A 20541-nucleotide genomic window follows, 5' to 3' on the forward strand; every position below is an offset into this window, starting at 1 on the left:
ATAATTTTCTCTTCAAATCTGTATCTCAGAGTGGGCAAAAATGCTTCGTCTCTCCAGGAGCTTCTTTAAAGCATCCTTCAAGATCCAGAGCATGGCCAGTGGGAGGCAGAAAGCCCTGCTCTGAGAAAAAACAACGTGGAAGACACAGGGCTTGCAGGGCCTCTGTCTGATGGCTCCCAGCTGCAGCCGGCTGCTTTGTCCAGCTCTCCGCCTGTTACCACAGCCTCAGAGGCCCCTGGGTGCTCTCTACAGAGGGGTTCATGTGTTGGTTGTTCCCTCCTGGGGCAGGGCCAGGGTGTGAGTTCTCCACCATCGGCTTGTAGCTGCGAATCACTTCCTGGAGCAAAGTGCTGGGTAGCAGAGAGAAGGTGACACACGCAGAGTGCGCTGAGATCTGTGGGGTGTGGGGACTTAGAGGGCAGCTCCTCTGTTGGCAGGGAGAACTTGACAGGATGTCTGGGAGCTTTTGAAGCAGATAAGGCAGGGGAAGGAGAGGGTGGGGAGAGGCCTGCATTGGCGGCCATGGCTATCACTGTTAGGTTGCTGTTTTGGATGGGGGGCCACCATGGTGATGGGGTGTTGGAGGAGCTGTAGCTGGTAGTTGACTGAAAATGGGGCAGAATGGGAGGTTGCAGAAACCTGGGTTCACGTTTAGCCTCAGTCTGACAGTGCATGCCTGTGTGACCTTGGTCAGTGTCGTAACTTTTCTGGGCCTCAGTTTCCCCACTTGTCAGATGAGTCTGGGCCACCTCTGCTGAGTTTTTGTGTCTGGAGAACAGAGGCTGCTTGTTTAACCACTGCTGGCTCCTTCTTTCCTGTGTGGCCTCACCTTGACGATGAGGCTTCCTGACATCACTGGGCCCCTGGTGTCAGGAAGTGGGGAACCCCTGACTATTGTGAAGCTGCTGAGCAGAGAGGACTGGGCTCTGGGTCTGCTTTGCCAGAGGTGGATCCGTTTCTGTGCCCCTGTCTGAGGGATGAGAGCCTGTAGATCAGGGGTGGAGAGTGGAGAAGGAGTCTGCCCTGGCTCTGGGGCAAGGCCGAAGTGTGCAGGGTGGGGCGGGCTCACCTGATGTGGTTGATGATGAGGTTCGTTGGGGGAATGAAGAAGTCGTCTACTTCCGAGAAAGGTGTTCGGATGAGGTGCTGACCCTGGCCAGTGCTGGCTTCCGTGATCACCTACGACACAGAACGGGTCCTTGTTAGACACCCCAGAGACACCTGCATGCTGCAGAGTAGAGCCGGGCAGGGGGTGCTTGGAGAGAGATGGTGGCCACACTGGTCTCAGGAAAGGGATGGAGCCACACAGAAGCTGCTTCTAAGTCACTGGCAGGGAAGGGACAGGAGGTGGAGGGCGGGGGTGGAGGTGCTGGGCACTCTCCTGCTGGGTCAGCCCTGTGATGGAAGCCTGGAGCCTGAGGGATGGGTGCTGGGCTTCTGAGGTCCCCACACTCTGATGTTTCAGACCCAACCTCCTCCCCGCCAGGGAATTCCACCTTCTCGATTTTGAGGCCACTCTAGGGGGAGAGAAAGAGCTTGTTTACTAATTAAAAGGTTAAGTGGTGGAATTGTTGACTGGGAATTTTTGGGCATTTGGTGCCAGGTGCCTGGGCAGCTTGTGCGGAATCTCTGCCTTCTTCAGAACAGGCTGGGCTTGTGCTGAGCTGCCGCTCCCAGATGCCGCTCCTGTCACTTGGTGTCTTGGGATTTAAATGATAGGGGGGCTCTGGCGTCACAGAGGGACTTGCTGTGAAAGCTAAGGGATTGGGCCTTGTGCTCTGTACAAATTGAGTGTTCTGTGTCTCTAGAGGTAATGCTTTCTCCACTGGAGACTTGGCAGGGGTGGCCGGAGCCATGTCCTGCTGTGTGCGTGGCAGGGTAAGGGCGTGCTGGCCACTCAGGACAGGGCTGGGTGGCCTGGCCCCTGCCGACTGCACATGCTCATCAGCCTTCAAGTTCGAGGTCAGACCTGCAGCCCCATGAGTGGCTTTCTAGTTTCCAGGCACTAAGGACAAGGGCAGCCCCTGCAGGCAGCACAGGGCAGTCCTGGGCCCTGCACAGGAAGCTGAGGTGCTTTTCTTGCTGATGGTTTGGTAGCTGTCTATGCAGCGTGGAGGATCCGGGTTCTGCAGCCTGGGGCTGCGCCTGCAGGATGTGGGACCTCTGCTGTAGGCTTCCCCCTCATGTACTTGGGCGCTCTCCATGCTTCTGCCTTGCAGGAACCGGGCTGCCTTCTGGCTTTTCCTTTTATGACAAAACACACGGCACCTGGTCTTCCTCCTCAGGCAAGTTTCTGTCTTTCCTGGGCTTCCCCGAGGGTCAGCAGGCAGCGTGCTGGAGTAGGAGGAGGTGTACTAAGGTTTTCAGTCCTGGAGCATTCTGAAGTTGCACTGAGCTATTTTCCTGTGACTTCTTTTTTCTTTTATCCTTTTGAGACAGGGTCTCACTATGCAGTTCAGGCTGGCCTTGAAATCACTTTGTAGCCAAGGTTGGTCTCAAAGTCACAGTGATCTTGCTTCAGCTTGCTGGGATTACAGGTGTGTACCACCGCGCCTGGCTTTTTGTTTTTTGTTTTTAAATGGCCAAATACTTGGGTGGCAATGCCTTGGGAGAAGAAACAATAGAACCAGGTACTGAGAACAGATGTGCATTACAAAACTGATCTTTGAGCATCTAGGGGAAAATGTGAGAGGATTCCAAGTGCAACCATGCTGGTCCCAGACTGTCCTCTTGGCTTATCCCCGAGATGGAGAATTACAGGCTGTCATTGGTCAGGGTCACTTCATGGCTCTGGCACTCTCTATTCAGAGGTTACTGCATGAAAAAACTCAAAACTGTGGGTGTTGAGCTGATGTGGGCATGTCGGCCTGGCTTCTCAGAGTCCTGCATTTCTTCTCGGCCTGGTCTTGTGTCCTGGCAAGTGTCTCTTTGGGCACAAGTGTCCTGGAGATAACTGTGAAGCTCCATGAGCTTGGCCCGGGAAATACACATATATGCCCGAGTCTGGGCAATGCCAGTGGTTGTAAGGCTGGGCACAGGAAGGCCGTTCATCTTCCTTGGACAGGTGGGTGAAGCCCGCTCAGAGGTGACTCCAGGAGAGGTACGGCAAGGAAGTGTCCAGGGGGTGGACTGGGAGGCTGCTAGGAGCTGGGCCAGGGAGAGAGTGGGCAGGAGCGTGCTGGGCAGAACGGGCAAGGTGCTAAGGGTGGACACAGCCCAGCTGGCTGCCGGGAGGGCCTCAGTGGAACCAGCCTCACTTCTGCACATTCCTGTGCACAGCGAACAAAGCCCTAACACCTCCCCAGCTGGGAACAATATGAGGTGGTTTTTAATGTTTTGCTAATAGCAACACTGGCACCACTGGCTGAAGCTGGGTCTCTGCATGACTCGGGGATGCGCTGAGAAGCGAGGGGCACTGGGGGAACATTGTTCTTTGCAGGCTTTGCTCCGTGGTCCCCCAGTGCTCACCACTCACATTGGTGGTAGGCTTTTCCTAGACATTCGGTTATAGTGATGGTGGTCATCATGTTCTCGTTCTTCATAGAAACTGGTTTTGCTATTGAATTCAAGGAAATTCATTATATTTAAGAAATTTTTGTCATTCTGGCGTTTAGGATTTTTATTAAGCACATCTAAATTGTCTTTTCAACATTGACTAAAAACATGTTTCTCCCCTCTTTTAATTTGTGGGTGTTAATGAATAATGTTTACTGATTTCCTGAAGTGCACTGCCTATTTCCAATGTGTATTTGGAATTTGCCTTCTGTATTTGTAGGAGAGATTAATTTTAAATATTATTTTTAATTAGTTTTGATAATTACAATTATACTGGCTAGGGCGAGATGCATTTCCTCTCATAGTTTGTGACAGTTTCAACAAACTTAAAATTGTCTGTAGTATGAAGCTTCAACTCAGCTCACTTTTAATGGTAGATCTTTAATCTTAAAAATGTCTTCTATGGTAATTGTTCTATTTCAAATCTCCCTTTTCTTGGGTTAGTTGTTGGTTTTTTGTTTTTGCATTTTGTAAGCATACAATTCTTGTAGGTGTTAAAATTTTTCACTCCAGAATTGTGAGGTTGTATTTATTTTCAATCTTTTATATCTGCAGTAATATTTCCTCATATTGTCTATTTCTATTCTTTCTTCTTAGGGTTGCAAGGAATTATCCTGTTTTTGTTTCCTATTAATGCCAGTTCTTACTTTTTAACACCTGTTTTTTTTTCTAATTTCTTAACAAAAACACTTGCTCTGAAGTCTCCACATTGTTGTAATGCAAAATAGTCTCTTTCAAAATTGCTTTTGATAAAATAGCTATTGAGGAGTGTCTTCTTCATGGGTTGCCTTTTAGCTCTAATTATCAGATAATACAGCCTATAACATCTAACCCTACAGATATTTTAAAGTTTATGATATACTTCTGTGTATGTGGACAGGTGAAAAAAATTCTATTCGACAAACAAAAAGTCTCTGTATTTTTAACTCAGTCCCTTCTTGATACAGTATGAATGCTTTGCTGTTTTGTCTCCTTGGTAGTTGTAATCTAAATCCATTTTAAATCTAAGAGTTATTGCGTGTAATCACTCCTGTGTACTTAGCTGTGTTTTTTGACACGACAGCCGTCCAGAGCCTTTGAGCTGAGCGTCGCTTGGATTATTCATGCATGTCCTGCTATCACCCATGTCACCTCTCTACAGGTACGTTTTTATTATGACTTTCTTTTATTGTGCCCCTTGTAAAAAGGTTTCCTTTTTTTGGTATTGGGGATCAAATTCACAGCCTTGTGCTTGCCAGGCAAGTGCTATAAAGTTTCCTTTTGGAAGCCCAGGCTGATCATCTCTGCTCACCATAATTTAGTTTGTCCCAGTTAGAGTAATGAGATACTTACTCCTTAACATTCTCTGTATCTTCTCTTATTCCAGTAAGCAGAGTTTTGAGTACTTTTGACGTTCTTCTTCTAACCTCTACTCCTATTTTTATTTTTACTGAAATAACCTGTCATCTTTTTTCACACCGTGGCATCAGAAATTCTTTCTAGTCTTCCTTATTTAGGACGTAACCATGTAGATTCCCAGGCTTTCTCCAGCCCTCTTTTAAATCTCCCTCCTTCACTACAAGAGCATTTGTTTCTCCCTTTTGCCCTCTTGATGTCTCTGAGCTGGTTGGCCGGATGTTTGTCTAGTGGCTTTGCTGGGGTGGATTCCGGGAGCAGTGCAGCCTCCAGGTTCACACGCACCCGTCTTCCTTCCTTTAGACTGGACGTGTAAACGGTGACCAGGTGGGACAGGACCTGCGGATTTCAGTCTTTCATTCTCTTGGTGCGCAGATGTGAGTCTCCTTGCTGCTGAGTTCAGTGCCAACCTGCCTGTTTTGTCTTTTACAGGTGACTTGTTCTTTCTGCCCTGAAAGAGCTTCCCTTACATTTCCCCGTTATTCTTGGAGTCTTAGAATGTTACTAGAAAGGACACAGCAGTGCAGACCAGCACCTGTAGATCTTGGCAGTCTACATGCCCACGTTCCTTCAATTTAGAACTTTGTAGGCTGTTTTCCGTCAGCTGCTGCCTCTCAGCCTGTGACCCTCCACATCAGCTGCTGCCTCTCAGCCTGTGACCCTCCACATCAGCTGCTGGCACCCGCTTCCTTCCCAGCCTGCACTCGGCTGGCTCACGGGAGGTGCGGGTTGGCTTCTTGGCTCTTTTCCTGACCCACAACTGCTGCTGGCTTATGGGAGGGTTCGACTTGACTTCTTCCAATTTAGAATTTTTATTTTGCATTTAATATTGGGTTCCATTTCACCGTGATCTCTTTCTTTGTCTGAACTTCTGTGGTTCTAGGTCACATTTCAGTCTTTTCAGATGTTTACCATGTGTTTTCTGAAAGATATTTTTTGTCTTTCCTTTCAGCCTAATTTTTTGGTGGGGCTCAGTAGGAATCATGCATTTTCTAACTCATCTTTTGCCATTTTAATATTTTTGTTTAGTTTTAGCTGAACAAAACGAAACAACAAATGCTTTGTCTTTGGTGGGCCTTCTCCTTGGATTTCCTGTAAGTGATTTCTTCCCATGTTTGAGCGTTTCCTCTGGGAGCTCTGTTTCTCTGGACTTCCATTCTGTCTGCAGTGACCTTTGTTATAGCTCTTACACCCTCTGATGAGTTATTACTGGGACCCAGGACTGGTCAGTGCACCCTTGCGTGACGGTGGCTTCAGCTGACAGAGGTGAAGTAGTGTCTTTCCTGGTCGAGCAGGACGCAGGCGGGTGGTCAGTGCCTGGGACTGAGCTACTTCTGGTCCTGGTCTCCTGGCTTCTCACCAGTTCTGGAAACAGGGCACAGCTCCTGTTGCAGTCCTCTTCAACTGGGCTTCTGAGAGAGAATCAAACTCTGTTGGCTCGAGTTCCTCTCCTGAACATCTGGAAATCTCTTGGAGAAAATCAAGTCAGCAGCCATTCAAATCACTTCCTCATGAATTCCTGGTGAGGACTGGGCCAGGCACGCACAGTGCAGGGCCGGGCTGCCCTTCCCCGGGTCCCGGTCTGGCACCCTCCGCATCTCTGGAGCCTAACCTCGTCCTAGAGGGGTATGAGGTAAAGGCAGGGGTCTGACTGAGCAGGCTGCACAGCCACACTGCTGGGCCGGGGCACAGGCAAACTGCTTAACTTTTTCATGCACGCCATGAACACCTAGTAAATGTGCTTTTGTTTATAGATATAATCGCTGTGGCTGCTCCTCCTCTTTCTTGGCCAGTGCTGTCATCTGAATGAGAGTGTCCCACAGAAACGCTGAGGCATTGTCCGCGATGTAATGGGGCAGAGGGGTGGAAAGACCTTTATGAAGTAATTGAGTCATAAGGACTCCACCCTCCCGGAAGGATTAATGAGCTCTGATGGGACTGTTTATCACAAGAGCAGGTTGTTAGAAAGGGGCCCTGGCCCTGCTCCTTACTCTGCCTCACATGGGACTTTTCCAAGTGCTCACCTCTCCCATGGATAAGATGCTGTGGAAGGCCCTCACCAGAGCCGACCGGATGTAGCTGCCTGATCTTGAATACAGTCATGAGCCCAAATCAACATCTTTCCTCTGTGGATTGCCCGGCTGTGGGTATTTCGGCCTGATAACAGGAAACAGGTGAGGACAGCCAGCACCGGGGGCGTGCTGTCCTCCCACCTGCCCAGCCCAGGGTGAAGAAAGCATGTTCCCCTTCTTCAAGTGCCTCGTCCTGCTTGGTTCCTGGAGTTACTGGCTCAAGAGAGCCGGGGAGGGTGGGACTGGCCGTCCTGAAATAGCGTCTGTCATTGTCAGTACCACTGTCTTTAAAAGCAGGCCCGGGCGGACAGTGCTGTGCTAACTGCCTGGCAGGGGCAATTCCCCGAGGCCGTTTCCTGCGCTCTCCTTGAGCCTTGATGGGGATATTCTGGGTGCATGTGAACGCCTGCCCAGGGAAGCGGGAGACACTGATCTTACAGAAAGGGCCTCCTCGTACAGAGGATGTGTAGCCTCCATGTGCTTAACCTACCTGCAGGCTCGGCTGGGCCTTGTGCACGTCCCCCCAGCTCAGCACCCACACCTGGTCATGCGACTTGTCATAGGACAGCTTAGCTGGCAGGGGGTCCACACCTATGGACTTGAAACACAAAGCGGCAAGTTGGTCATCTTGTGGTGGAAGCTGATGTGATGACCACTTCCAGGCTTTGTGTCCACGGCCATCGTTCTTAGCTCTCCTCTGATGGGTACTGTCCTCAGAGGCATATAACTGGTCAATAATGTCTTCTCTCCCCCTCTCTCCCTGCCTCCCTCCCTTCTTCTGTCTGTCTATCTGTCTGTCTGTCTATCTCTCTCTCTCTAATATCCATTCTTTTAAGGACTTACTTTCATATTTGACCAACTTGGCCAAAGCCTGCACACGGATGTTTTAAGTGTACCACTCAAACTTCAGAGCTCCCGTTTCCTTCTTCCTGGAAGAGTTTTTTTTTTTTTTTCCTTTTTGGGTACTAGAAATGAAACTCAGGACCTTGCGTTTGCCAGGCAGGCGCTGTGCCACTGAGCTACACCTCCAGTCCACCTCCTGGAAGCTTTATGGTCCCCTTGCCCACTGAGCATCCTTCCCTAGCTGCTCTGTGTCCAGGATTCATAATCTGGTCCTTCCCCGACTCATCCGAGGTGGACTCTGAGTTCGTTCATTACCCACCCCTCTCTCATCTTTCTTTGACTCTGAGCAGCTCCTTTCTTCCTGCAGGCACTTCCTGCAGGTAGAGCCTTTGGGATCCAGACCTTGGCATCAGGCGGATGCTCCGTAATTGTAGAACCTGCCATTCTGCTGTCTGAGGAAGCCACAGCCTCTCTGGGGCCCTGTCACATGATATAAGCTATTTTTTAAAACTTCTTATAATGTAGTTGTGTAAGTTCCCAAACTTTACTCCATAATTCTCACGTCACGAGCCTGGGAGCCCAGGTCTCTCTGTCACCATTCACTGGCCGAATTCCTAGTTACTTCCTTTGTTCACCAAATATGTGGACCCAAGTTCACTGTCATCTTTTCCCTTCCTTGGTCACCAGGTTTGGTGCCGTCAAATCTACCCACATGGTCTATTTACTCAGGGTCTGCCTTCTTAGCTTCTTGGTTTCAATGTTCTTTTCCTCTCCCTCACCTCAGCCACCAGAACTTGTTCCATGTCAACATCACTTCTGAAATTTCAATCTCAACAAACTATGTCGGAGCCTTTCTGGTTGGGCTGAACCATCTTTGCACACCGCTCTGCACGCCTCTCAGGGCTCACCTAGGGAGCCCGTGTCCCCTTCTCCCTAACTGATTTCCACCATCCTGAGCTGATTTCCATCCGGTCCCCTCCCTCGAGCGCCGCAGGCCTCCAGATCACACTGTGATGGGGGAGATTTCCCGGGGTTGACGAGCTCCCTCCCACCCGCTTCTCCTGGTGCCCGCTCCTAAGGACCCTGCACTGTGGTGACGGCAGCATGACTCATCTGTTGGTGACCTCAAGGAAGGATACACAGATCCGAGCTTTTCAGGACTCAGTAGTGCCCGCTGCTGAACTGTTAGCCCCCCTCACCTCTGCTTTGAAAGGTACTTCTGCTTTCCTACTCAGCGTAAAAGCTCCTCAAGTCTCAAGGGGAGACTTTTTCTAGGCTCCACACACTCTGGACCCCTCAGGGAGCCCACCTCACTCCCGTCCAGCCAGTGTCAGCTACTTCTCTCCATCTGCCAAAGGCTTTGCCACCCAACATGGTCTTCTTCTTCATGATGATATCAGCTGGGCATTATTTTTAGTTTTCCTTTCTGCCTTTCTGTCTGTCTGTCTTTCTTTCACTCCCCTCCCCTCCCCCCTCCCCTCCCCTCCCCCTTCTCTCCCCCTCCCCCTCCCCTCCCCTCCCCTCCCCTCCCCTCCCCTCCCCTCCCTCCTGGCAGGGTCTTGCTCTGTAGTTCAGGCTGGCTTTGAATTCACTATGCAGCCCAGCCTCAGCCTCTGGAGTGCTAGGGTTACGGTGTGCATCACCATGTCTGAGTCTTGGTCTTGATCTCTTAAAGGAGAAAAAAGCCCTTCATGACTCCCTATTCTCCTCCAGCTACTTTATTTTTTTGCTTTCTTTAAGTAAACTTTCCCTAAAATCTGGACAGAGGCTATTGTTTCTCCTTTCTGCCTAACCTTGCCCCCACCCCCTGAGATTCCGTATTCCTGTTTGGAGGCAGTGTGGAGGAGGGGCGCACAGCTAACCCAGACCCTCAAGTTCAGAGCACAATCCCCTTAGCTTCAGTATTCTGAGGTGCGAAGGGCCGGCAGACAAGAGAAACAGGCAGGCTCTGGGTTAAAAGTCTCAGTATCAGGGCTGAAGAGGAGGCAGCCCGAGCCTTCTGGGAGCTTTGAATGATTCGCTTGCCACTGTCTGCCCAGCAGAAGAAAAGACAAACCTTTTCTGTTGGATGACAATCGTTTAAATTCTCTACAATTTTATATATAAATGTGTGGTTTTAAAAAAAATCACTAGGCATTGTAAAAGACAGATGATATAAAAACAACATTAAAAGAGAAGTAGGTGATCCAAAAAAATACTAACAATTTGTGTATAAATAGAGTTAAAAATAGAAAATTAAGTTGAAATTTCAAAAGTGAAATATGTGAAATAAGACTTTAGTAAATAAATGTTATTAAATCCATGTTAGAGCAGAAGAAAACAGGTTGATAGAACACATCCAAAATGAAGTAAAGGGAGACAATACAGGATGCAACGAAAAGTCTCATTTTTTAAAAAGAGGAAGCCGAACATGTGGAGAATTGCTGAGGTTTCCCCAATCTGATGAAAAATGTCAATCCACACATTCAAGAACCTCTGCAAATCCCAAATCAGAATAAATGCAAAGAACATACCCAGGCACTTCCTAAACTGCTAAAGACCAAAGGAAAAAAAATTAAAAAGTAGAGAGGACAAAGAGATATATTACTCTCAAAAGAATATCAGCGAGACCGAAAATTAGCCTATCATCAAAATCAATGGGACACACAGGGTGACATCTTAAAATGCTGAAAGAAAATAATTGCCAATCTAGAATTATTTACCTGGTGAACATAACCTTCAGAGATGAAGAGAAAAACGGATATTTTCAAAGAGACAAAAACAGACTCTTCCGAGCACACCTTCTCTGTAAGAACTATTAAGAACCACGTACTTCAGGAAAAAGACCACTAGAAGGCAGATGATGATGGGTGAATACTAATGAGTGCTTGTTCAAATAATATGCCTTGTCGAGTTAAGTGATATATAGAATTAAAATCAGTTATTATAATGCAAAAGACACAGGAGGGTTAAAGGAGTTAAAGTGTTTCAGCATTATGGGGAAAATGAACGACAGTTTGTGTTGGTCCTGAAGCAAGGATGCAGCGTTATAATTCTCTGATGTTAATAACAGAACAGAGTGAATCTTTAACAAGCTAGTAGTCAGGAAAAACAGAATTAAACTGTTTGGCAAATTCAAAAGAAAGCAACCGGAAAAAAAAGCAGTACAAATATGTAGTCTAATGAAAAGACACTATTATAACTCAACTATATAATCAAGTACATGAAGTATAAGTGGACAAAATACTTCAAGTACAAGACTGAGATTCTTTTAGAGAGAGCCCCAGATCTATGAAATCCATCATGTGTTGCTTTGTGAAAGAATACCTTAACCGGAAGGACATAGAAAGTACAAGGGTGAAAAATTATGACACGAGAATACTAATCAGAATGCATCTAATTTAACCAGTATTAGGCAAAAACAGACTTTCAAGTAAGCAGGCTTAGTAGAGAAAAATATGTTTTCCTAAGAATAAGAGTCTTTCCCTCCAAAAAGACACAACTTTATAGCAAAAATGGGCAGAACTTGGAGAAACAGATAAATGTCCCATCATAGTGGAAAATTTTTAACACACCTTTTAGTGACAGACTAAGAAGACAAAAATCATTAAGGCTAGTGGGTCTGAACAGTGCGATGAATCAAAGTGACATAACGGACATCTGTAGAAAACCGCATCGAGCCGTCAGGATACACACCCTCCTGAAGCACGCATAGAACACTTGCTAAAACCGATCATAAACTCAGTTATTATAAAACAAGCTTTGGAGAAAAAAACCTCTGGTAAATCCCAAGGGACTAAAATTATTCGAGCGTGTTCCCTGGCCGGGAGAATCAATTACAAAAAGATAGGCAGGAAACCTCCTGCTGTATTTGCCAGGAGAAACCACAGCCTGGCTGCTGTCCAGCCTTGTGCCGAGCAGCAGAGTGTGGGTGGGGAGGGGCAGCAGCTGTGCAGAGTGCTCTAAGCCGACGCCCAGTCCTTCAGGGGCCTCGCTGCCACCCAGCGGTCCAACCCCGTGCACCTGGTCCACTCTGTCCCATGTTTAAGTTTTGTTATCTCCTCAAGCCGCCTGCCTTGGTGGCAGTTTTCCTTATTTCACTGACCAAACAGATGCAATGAGATGAAAGTGGACCTGCCCTGTCACCTTGCGGTGAAGACTGCATTTCCTGCAGGCCTGCAGAAAGGCGCTGTCTTTCAGGAAGGGCGAGCATCCTGTGGGCTTCTGCTACTTCCGTGGGGTGGGGCTGTTTCTAGCCGCGCACACACATGGTGATGTCCCTTTAGCACTCACTTTCAGCAACTGCCCTGGTCCTCTCCTTCATTTCCCTGGGGAAACCAAACCTCTCCACACAGCTGCCCGCTCCCCCACCGCCACCTCCTTCCCCAGTGTTCCGACCCGAATCCCAGCCCCCCAGCAGGCCTGTGTTCACCACTGTCATGCTTTCTGTCCCCGCCAAGCTGATCCACAATGCTGTGGTACCAAGCCCGATGACCTGTTCTCCGTCTTCACGTCCCACGAACGCTCTCAGGGAGCACTGGATACTGCTGAGCGCAGCTCGCCTGTGAAGCCTGTCACTCTTTGCAGCTCTCCTGATGTTCCAGCTGCCCTTCCGGCCTCTCCTCTTTGGACACCTTTGCTGGTATCCCCCCTCCTTCCTGATCATTACATGTGGAGCGACCCAGGTCTCCTGTCACCCTTGGGGATTCCATCTGATGTCACCCAATTGACTTCTCTGGCCTGGCCCAATAACCCTTGTGCTTTCTCCATGTCTCTGTTTACATATCTAATAGCATTCAAACCAGCGTCTCCCCTATCTGACCTCTGCTTTGCTCCCCGCCTGCGTAAGTCTCTTTCACCACAGTGTATTCATTTTGCGTTGCTGAAGTGACAACTTACTATGGATCTGGGGGCTCGAAACAACACAGATCTGTTCTTACAGTTCTGGAGACCAGAAGACCAGAATCGATTTCACTGGGACAAAAGCAGTAGCTCAGCAGGGCCATGCTCCTTGCAGCCTTGCAGCGGCCAGAGGGAGAACCTGTTTGCTCATTCCGTCTCTACAGCTCAGCCCTGGTCTGAGTTCCTCTCCCTCCAGTTGTCAAAGCCAGCAATGGACTGTCGTGCTTTAGGCTCACGTTGACTCCTTTATTCCGGGGGCCAAGTTTCTCTCGTTTTCTCTGATGAGGAGGCTCTTGACTGCGCTTAGGACCCACCCAGATAATCCAGCTCATTTCCTGCTGTGAAAATCCTTCATCACATCTGTGAGCTTCCTTATGCTCTATCAGTGGATGTTCACAGGTTCCGGGGATTAGGGTGCAGACATCTTGGGGTCTGTTATTCGGCCTGCCTCACACTGTAAATGGCACCATCCTTCTATGCTCAAGTCGACAAGCAAGCAAACACCTTGACTCTCTCTCTCAGACCATACACTCCCACGCGAGAACATCTTTTAGGCTCTTTTTAAAATACATCGAGGGGGGAGATAGTAAAGCAGTAAGCAACAGAGACAACAGCCTCTCTTGAGATGCTGAAATATAGCAACATGAGGAAGATGAGGAGGAGGAAAGGGGTGCTCTGGACCCAGGAAGAATCTGAGGTGCAAACTAAAGCCCAGGAGAGAGTGAGGGAGAAACTCCAACGGAGAAGGGGCGGCCAGCGGTGCCTGCTCCCTGAGAGCGGGGGACTCTCTGCACAAGAGGAGCGGTTTGAACCTGTGGACACTGAGGTCTGGTGACCCTGAGGCTCTGCAGAGAGACGCAGCAGACGTGAAGGACTGCACAGACCGGTGGTGCGTGCAGGGGTCTGGGGCCATCTTGGAGGTGGGCAGCCTGAGATCAGAACTCCGAACTGTGGCTGGCTCCCTCTCCTGACTCCCAGCAGGGCTCAGACCCGCGGAAGGTGTTTGGAAGACAGCCAGAGGTGACGACTGGTCTCCACCAGAGAGTGCAGGCCACTACCCCACCAAGAAGCCACCGCTGCTGTGCTGGGATGCAGGGCCACGGGTCAGGACTCTGTCTCTGCAGGCTGTCTGCCGGTGACAGCAGAGACAAATCTGGACAAACCTGGAAGTGGACTTTTTTCCCTGTCTCCTCCCTTCTCTCTCTCATGTTTGTCTTTGAATTTTAGTTTTTATTTCTTTCTTTGGTCCTCCAACCTTATTTCTAATCTAATCTAACCTCTTCCTCTTTTTCCAATTTTAAATTTTAATGCCAGAGGGCAAAATTTGACATACCCATTGACATATCATTGTACAATGCATATAATTTTCTGGTTTGATTTAGACTCTGTTTGTTATGTAACCATAAATCTAGTTTATATAGTTAAAAGTGGAAAAATTAAAGGTTAGCTCAGCCTGTCATTTTCTAGGCTGTGTTTGATGCTATTGGTAGCATTATAGCCAAAATTGACATAATTGTTCTAAACAGCTGTTGGTCCTGGTATTCCGTGACCGAGATTGACTACAGGTCACAAAAAATACTGTGGCACAGTGCCAGAGAGTCAGAGACTGGGCCAAACAACTTCTCATCCCCAACAAACTGAAGAGGTCAGATCTTCCAGCAGACTCAAAACCCAAAAACCAGCTACACCTGGAAGACATCTCAAGAATTAGTCGTCACCTGACGGTCCTAAATAGTAGCCATAAAGCAGCCCACCAAGATGCTTGGCAACTTCCAAGCATCACCCCAGGAATTAAGGAAAGCAATGAGAAGACACTTGAACAAAATGCAACCCCAGACATTGAGTTTGCCAAAGACACATCTGGGGGGGGGGCAGTGAGGGGACAATCTAGAAGCCCCTCCAGGTCTCTCTGCAGCAGTAACAATGAAGCAATTGAATGAGGCTCTGGAAAACATGAAATCAGAAATAATCTCTCAGATAACTAAAGAGACGATATTCCAAATAAAGACCATGCTTAGTGATGCCAGAGCAGACACAGACAAAAAAAGAGACGAGCTTATAGAAGCTCAGCACAGGAAAGAAATGGAATCCCTGAAGCAGACTCAAACAGATAGCCAGGAGAATAAAAACTCCACTGAAAATATTCGACACAGATTAGGCCAGTGGGAGGATGCTGAAGACAGGCTTGCAGATAGCAAACAGGAAGAGAAGGATTTCTCAAAACTAGCAAGGGACCATGAGAAATCAATGCAGCAGCTGCTGGATGAGACGAAGAAGAGTAAGTTAAGATTGACTGGAGTCTATCCAGGAGCAGGAGATACCACAAATGACACCAAGAAAATGTTCGTGGACATCATGGCTGAAAGCTTCCCTGGTAAAGAACAACACATTGGGTCTGGCGCTGCTTACCAGCCTGCCCTGCCATGCTCTCGTGTCTGGCTTTGGTGCCCGCCCCTGCCTCCTCTCTTCCTCTGAGAATGTAGTCAGCGCCTGTCTCTGGGCCGTGACCTTGCCTTTACCTGATCTCACCGCCACACTGCACCGCACTCAGAGCTGGCTCTCTGCTCACCCCTGAGAGGACCCCGACTTCGAGTCCTTGGAGTCCTTGTATAGTTCCCGTCTGAGTTTTCCCAGACCTCATCCAAATCCTTCCAGTTCCCTGAAATTTGGACTTAGGTTCTGGGTTCCCGGTGAGAATCTAAGTGCTGGGGACCACTGTGATCGTTCATGGCTATTTCTGGAGTGCTTGGACTGGCGTTCCATACGGAGCGCCCAAGAAATACTCAGGAGTCAGTGCACACGAGTGGCTGGGCAAACTTGTACCTGTAGGACCTTCTGGGCTTGAACGTCGACCACAAGGACTCTGCTCAGTGCTGGCTGGGCCACGTAGATGTACCGGTTCCTGACGTTGACTGCAGACGCCCACTGGCACCGCTGGGTGGCGTCGCCTTCTTGGGGACAGATCTCTTTCTGTAAGGGAGAGACGCCCTGGGTATTCCTCCTCCCCACCCTCCGGTCCCTCCCCTCCCACTTCCTTGTGGTTCTGACACAATGCGGCTCACAACCTTTCCATGGATCCACCTCCTCGGGGACAGTTCTCTGTCGCCCTACTCTGTCCCTCTCCGTCAGCGGTTTCAATATTGAGTGGCTCCCTCTTCCTGTCCCTGCTGCTGGCCAGGCTTCTGAAGGAGGGGTCCACACCCTGTCTCCATGTCCTCTCTGGCTTTAGTCCTTGTCCACAAAGCTGCCACTGTGCTCACAAGGTCCACACGGACTCCTCAGCTGCTGAGGGAAACCCGTGCTGTCGCTGTCACTGTCACCTGAGGGTGCTGGGCACTGCTCACGTCCTCCCTTCCGCCCGCTGCAGGGGCCGAGCCCTCTCTGCTCCCTTTGTGGCTCTCTACGTCAGAGTCTCCTGGCCTCCCTCCTAGATTTCTTTTCTAATCTTCCTCCTCCTCCTCCTCCTCCTCTTCCTCCGTCGGTCTCATTGAAGCCCATGCCTGAAACACAGTCCACATGTCCACAGTAACCTGCCTCGTCCACCTCGGGGTTTAATGTGGATCTCAAATCTGAATGCCCCAAACCAGCTCTCACATCTGCCTCCCGGTTCTGCTCATCCTGCTCCAAACCCGAAAGCACTCGGTTTACTTTCCTAGACTAAAAACTTTGAGTGTGTGTCATCTTCTCCTCCGCCTTCGTTTCCCAGCCAATACATCCCAAATCCTTTCCTTAAAAACATCATCCCCTTTCTCACCACATCTCCCCATCCTCCCAGCTCTAGCCACACCATTGGTACCCAGACGCTGCTCCCTGGGGCCGGGGATGCAGCTCGGTGGCACAGTGTCTGCCTGGCAAGAGCCTGAGTTTGTCTCCCGGTACAAAAAACCAGACTCTGCTCCTGGGTCCTAGACCAGTCTTTGCCAATCTAATGTCCACACCATGACTGCAGTGATCACAGGAAATGTATGCCAGGTCACATGATTCCCCCTAACCTAATAACAGCGAACCCCAGTGCCTCCTGAGCCCCACAGGGCGTCTTCTTTTGGTTCCTGCTGTCCTCTGGCTCACTCCCCTCCGGGCCTGGCAGTGGCTTCTCTCTGCCAGGAACGCTGTCCTCCCCGTGTCTGTCTGGTTTACTCTCAGTTCTCAGCTTGGATGTCACCTTCCCCAGAGGCCCTCTCTGACCACAGCGAGTTTAGCAACCCTAGCGCTTCCCTGTCCCTCAGTTCTGCTGTGTTCTCATTGGACGCCTGACTGTGTATGTGCATCTGTCTACTTACATGAAGTCTGTCTCAGTCCACTGTAACTGTAGGTCATGTTTTCAAGGAGCCCAGAGTACCCCATGAAACAGGTGGGAAACAGAAAGGGGCCTGGTAGGGCAGGCTCCGCCCGGGAATCTTCCTGCCAGCTGGCTCTTGAGCAAGGAAGGCTATCTCTGGATCGACCACTACCAATCACTTCTGCCTCTGTCCACTCCACTGTGGCTTTCTCCTTGGCCTCGTGGTTCATTCTGTGCATCCGGGCTTTCTCCCTAGTCCCCTGCGGCAGCTGTCTGCTCACATTGCTATCTGCGTCCTATGGCCCTGGACTTTGGGTAGCCGGAAGCTGGAAACTTATATGCACCCCTGGACCTCGCCTGGGGTTCGGCACACGGCAGAGGCTGCTGGCTGGAGAAAGGCGAGGGAGAGTGCTCAGCCTCCTGTGTTCCTCCCTCAGCCCCGGAGCAACTGGGAACCGCGTTGTACACAGCCAGTGGAATTTAACATCCGCCCGGCACACGTGGGATTGACTTTCAGAATTTTCCTGCCCGTGATGTGGACGCTGCCCTGACCACAGACACTCACGTAGCTCATGAAGATCTTCTCTGTGGGTTTGAGGTGCCTCTGGATCTCACAGTCCACAGGATGGACGACGACAATGCCGTCGTCGGAGAAGACATAGAACATGTTTCCCACACTGAGGCCTGGGCAGGGGGCAAACAGCATGGTCAGGCCCCCAGAGGTCACCCCCAGGCCGGTTACATGCAACGCAGAACACACAGGATGCAGGCACCAAATGCAATTCCCGGCAGATATGGGCGGGATGAGTGGCCAGCGGGAGGCACCCTGCTTGATGACGCATGGGGAACGTGGGGAGAAAGGGACCCTAAGGCTGAGACTCAAGACGCCCCTGTCCACCTCCGTGGTACCAAGCTGCCCTAGACACACAGTGTCTTGTTGCTGCATCATCTAGGGTTGGCAGCCAATGCAAGTTTACAAATAACCACGGCCTCGCCTTTGTGACAGTCCTTGATCTTTCTTGTTCGGAGATGGAAAGCATCCCTTGGTTGGTTGGTGGGGATTAGTGGAAGCAGAATGGAGCGGATGGTGTCAAAAAGATAAAGGCTTTTGTTTTTAAAGCATTTGTACATGGTGTTGCTCCTTGTAGGTGGGGCCTGAGGGTGTGCTGGCTGGTACTCTGTCCACACTCAGTCCTGGCCCGTCCAGCCCTCCTTTCAGACAGCTTGTGCCACTTCTGTCCCACTCTGGGGCGGCCTGGGTGGCAGTGTAGCAAACACTCTGGCCTTGCCTATCTGTCTGCCCCTGCCCTGGTCTGGGGCTGTGCATGTCTGTGGATGTCATCCTTGGAGAAGCGCCCTGGGGGACCGGCTGGTTCAGCCCATTACTCTCAAAGTAAAGAGACCCAGGACCAGGGAGTAGGAGGGCTTGGCTGGGGCTCCCCGCCTCTGTGCCAGAGCTGGGTGAGACCCTGCATCCCACCTGTAGGCTCCGTCCGCTCATTCTTCTCTCCCTCGGGGCGGACATGGCACAAAGGGATGTGAGATCTAGGGTTCCCCTCGCCCCTCCACCTCTTTCCTGCCCCATTTCTCTTCCTCCTTTCTCTCTCCTTCCACTTCTTTTAATGCTAGAAAATCAGGATTTGTATAAATTCTAAGGAAAGTATATTAAGAATGTTTCCAGCATGCTGAGAAGGCTGGTGTCATGGCTTAATGGACTCTCTGGGTAAGTTTTTAGTGAATTATAAAGCAGTAGAACTGGAAAATGGGAAATAGTCCACCAGCCCAGCTGGAGAACAGGTCACCCAGGGTGACTTGGACTCAGCTCAGCTCTGGAGATCACCTACAGGGACCTGAGCATGCACATGCGAGCAGTGCCCAGCAGGCACTCTGTCTCTGCTGCTGCTGCCAGGCCTTCATGCTAATCTTGAGCCAATGAAACTGTCACTATTGGGCCATCTTTGATGTACAGAAATGGCATTTACATATGGCTCGATCCAACAGCTAATTTGCTTCATAAATAAGATATACTTCTGAAAAGTCTATACGTTGAAAAATGCAGATTTACAGAAATTGTGTTTTTTTTTTTTCTCAAGTAAAGCATAATTAAGACCCAGCTACTGTGGCTAGCAGAAGGTTATTCATTCATTTATTTTTAGGAGTGCTGGGGATTGAAATCAGGACCTCATGCAGCCCAGCCAAGTGCTCTACCACGAAACTATATTCCCAGCCTTTCGGTCTTTTAAAGACAAAATAAGATAGCAAAACATGAACCCCAACATGCAGTCCACTGTGGGAAAAGTGGAAGGTCCAGATCTGACTGAGAGCTTCTGTCAAGTGGTCTGCTTCAGACAAGGCTCCCAGCAGTTTTCAGTGGAAACTTCCCATTTTAAAGGCTGCCATTAAACACGCTAATGGCTTTTAATTTGATTCGATGAGTTTCCATTTGAGTTGGACGCAGACCTCCCCTCCCCCCTCTAGGTTTGAGTTGTGGGCCTTGCTGGTGCGTTAGCAAAGCTGACAGCAGCTCCGGAGACGTGGACCTTCGGGGAGTCCCAGACATGCACGATCACAGGCACAACACAGGCCAATGAAGGGCGGTACCTTCCTCTCTCCAAAGAATGTTTGCCACTGTGCAGCAGAGAGGAGAGCAGGCACAGGATTGCCAGAAGGGAAAGAAGAAAGAGGTCAAACGCTGACCGCGGGGATTCATTCCGTGCAGGGATGCCCTGCTACCCAGCCAGGTGCTTGCAGAAACCGCATCACTCATTAGAGCTTCAGAGCCCTAGCTGTAGGATGGGGTCTCTTGGCCTTGGGACCCTTTTGAGTCCTACATGGACCTTTGAGCTGAGGCCTCAGGATCACAGCAGCGAATAAGATTCGCGTGTTTTGTGAATGTTAAGCTGTAAAACACATTTTCCCCTGTTTTCCCAAATTATGTCTAGGAGAACTGATTTCCTTTAGGATTCTCCTAGCAAGAACATGCAAAGTCCTTTTGATTACAAAGGCTTGCAGCCAGGGAGTTAGCTCAGTGGCACGGTGCCTGCCTGGCAAGCACCAGGTCATGAGTTCGGTACCAAAGGGGGGGGGGAACCCAAACATACACACAAAGGCTTAGCTTGGAGTCCTGGACTGAGGGAAAGAGACTGGGACCAGCACCCACATTCACGAATTCTTACCTGCAGGCTCTGGGGTGGGGTGAGGGGCAGGAAGCAGGGGGACAGCACACTGAGCACACCAGATGGGTGACGTGCCTGGAATAAAGGCCACCCTGCTCCCAGTGGTGTGCGTGTCCAACAGTCTGTCCTTACTGTGGGGGTCACAGAAACTAGACAGCACTGAACCCTCGCTAGTGTATTTTTTCCTGTATGCATGTATCTATCATCTATAAATTAGGCACAGGAAGAGATTAACTCTAACAATAAAATGGGACAAATTATAACCATACAGTGCAATACAAGTTATTTAAGGCTTAGGAAGATTTGTGTTTCTGGAATTTCCAGTGTAACATTTTCAGAC

The 20541-nt window shown here is 49.6% G+C and overlaps 1 protein-coding gene and 1 long non-coding RNA gene across 5 annotated transcripts in view; one reads left to right on the forward strand and one right to left on the reverse strand.

Annotated features, from left to right (window-relative positions):
• Positions 1–20541, forward strand: part of LOC134471583 (uncharacterized) — a 137322-nt gene that overhangs the window by 111453 nt on the left and 5328 nt on the right. For 2 of the 3 annotated variants that reach the window (XR_010041042.1, XR_010041045.1), the window contains 2 exons: positions 4619–4696; positions 6705–7531. This is a non-coding gene — a long non-coding RNA (uncharacterized LOC134471583). Of the gene's footprint in view, positions 1–4618; positions 4697–6704; positions 7532–20541 lie in introns of those variants that run through there. The other variant, XR_010041044.1, reaches the window with a different exon arrangement.
• The window catches only part of Fstl4 (follistatin like 4), a 368201-nt gene that overhangs the window by 7175 nt on the left and 340485 nt on the right, over positions 1–20541 (reverse strand). The window contains exons 11-15 of one of the 2 annotated variants that reach the window (XM_063230623.1): positions 19627–19653; positions 17591–17709; positions 15570–15716; positions 7513–7620; positions 1070–1179 (exon numbers count right to left, since the gene is read on the reverse strand). In XM_063230623.1, the coding sequence (XP_063086693.1) occupies positions 1070–1179; positions 7513–7620; positions 15570–15716; positions 17591–17709; positions 19627–19653 (511 nt within the window). The remainder of the gene's footprint in view (positions 1–1069; positions 1180–7512; positions 7621–15569; positions 15717–17590; positions 17710–19626; positions 19654–20541) is intronic. The other variant, XM_063230624.1, reaches the window with a different exon arrangement.

Source organism: Cavia porcellus, unplaced genomic scaffold, assembly GCF_034190915.1.
Source record: "Cavia porcellus strain 051 isolate PalLab524CR breed Dunkin Hartley unplaced genomic scaffold, mCavPor4.1 scaffold_19, whole genome shotgun sequence".
In the NCBI taxonomy this organism is placed as follows: Eukaryota; Metazoa; Chordata; class Mammalia; order Rodentia; family Caviidae; genus Cavia; species Cavia porcellus.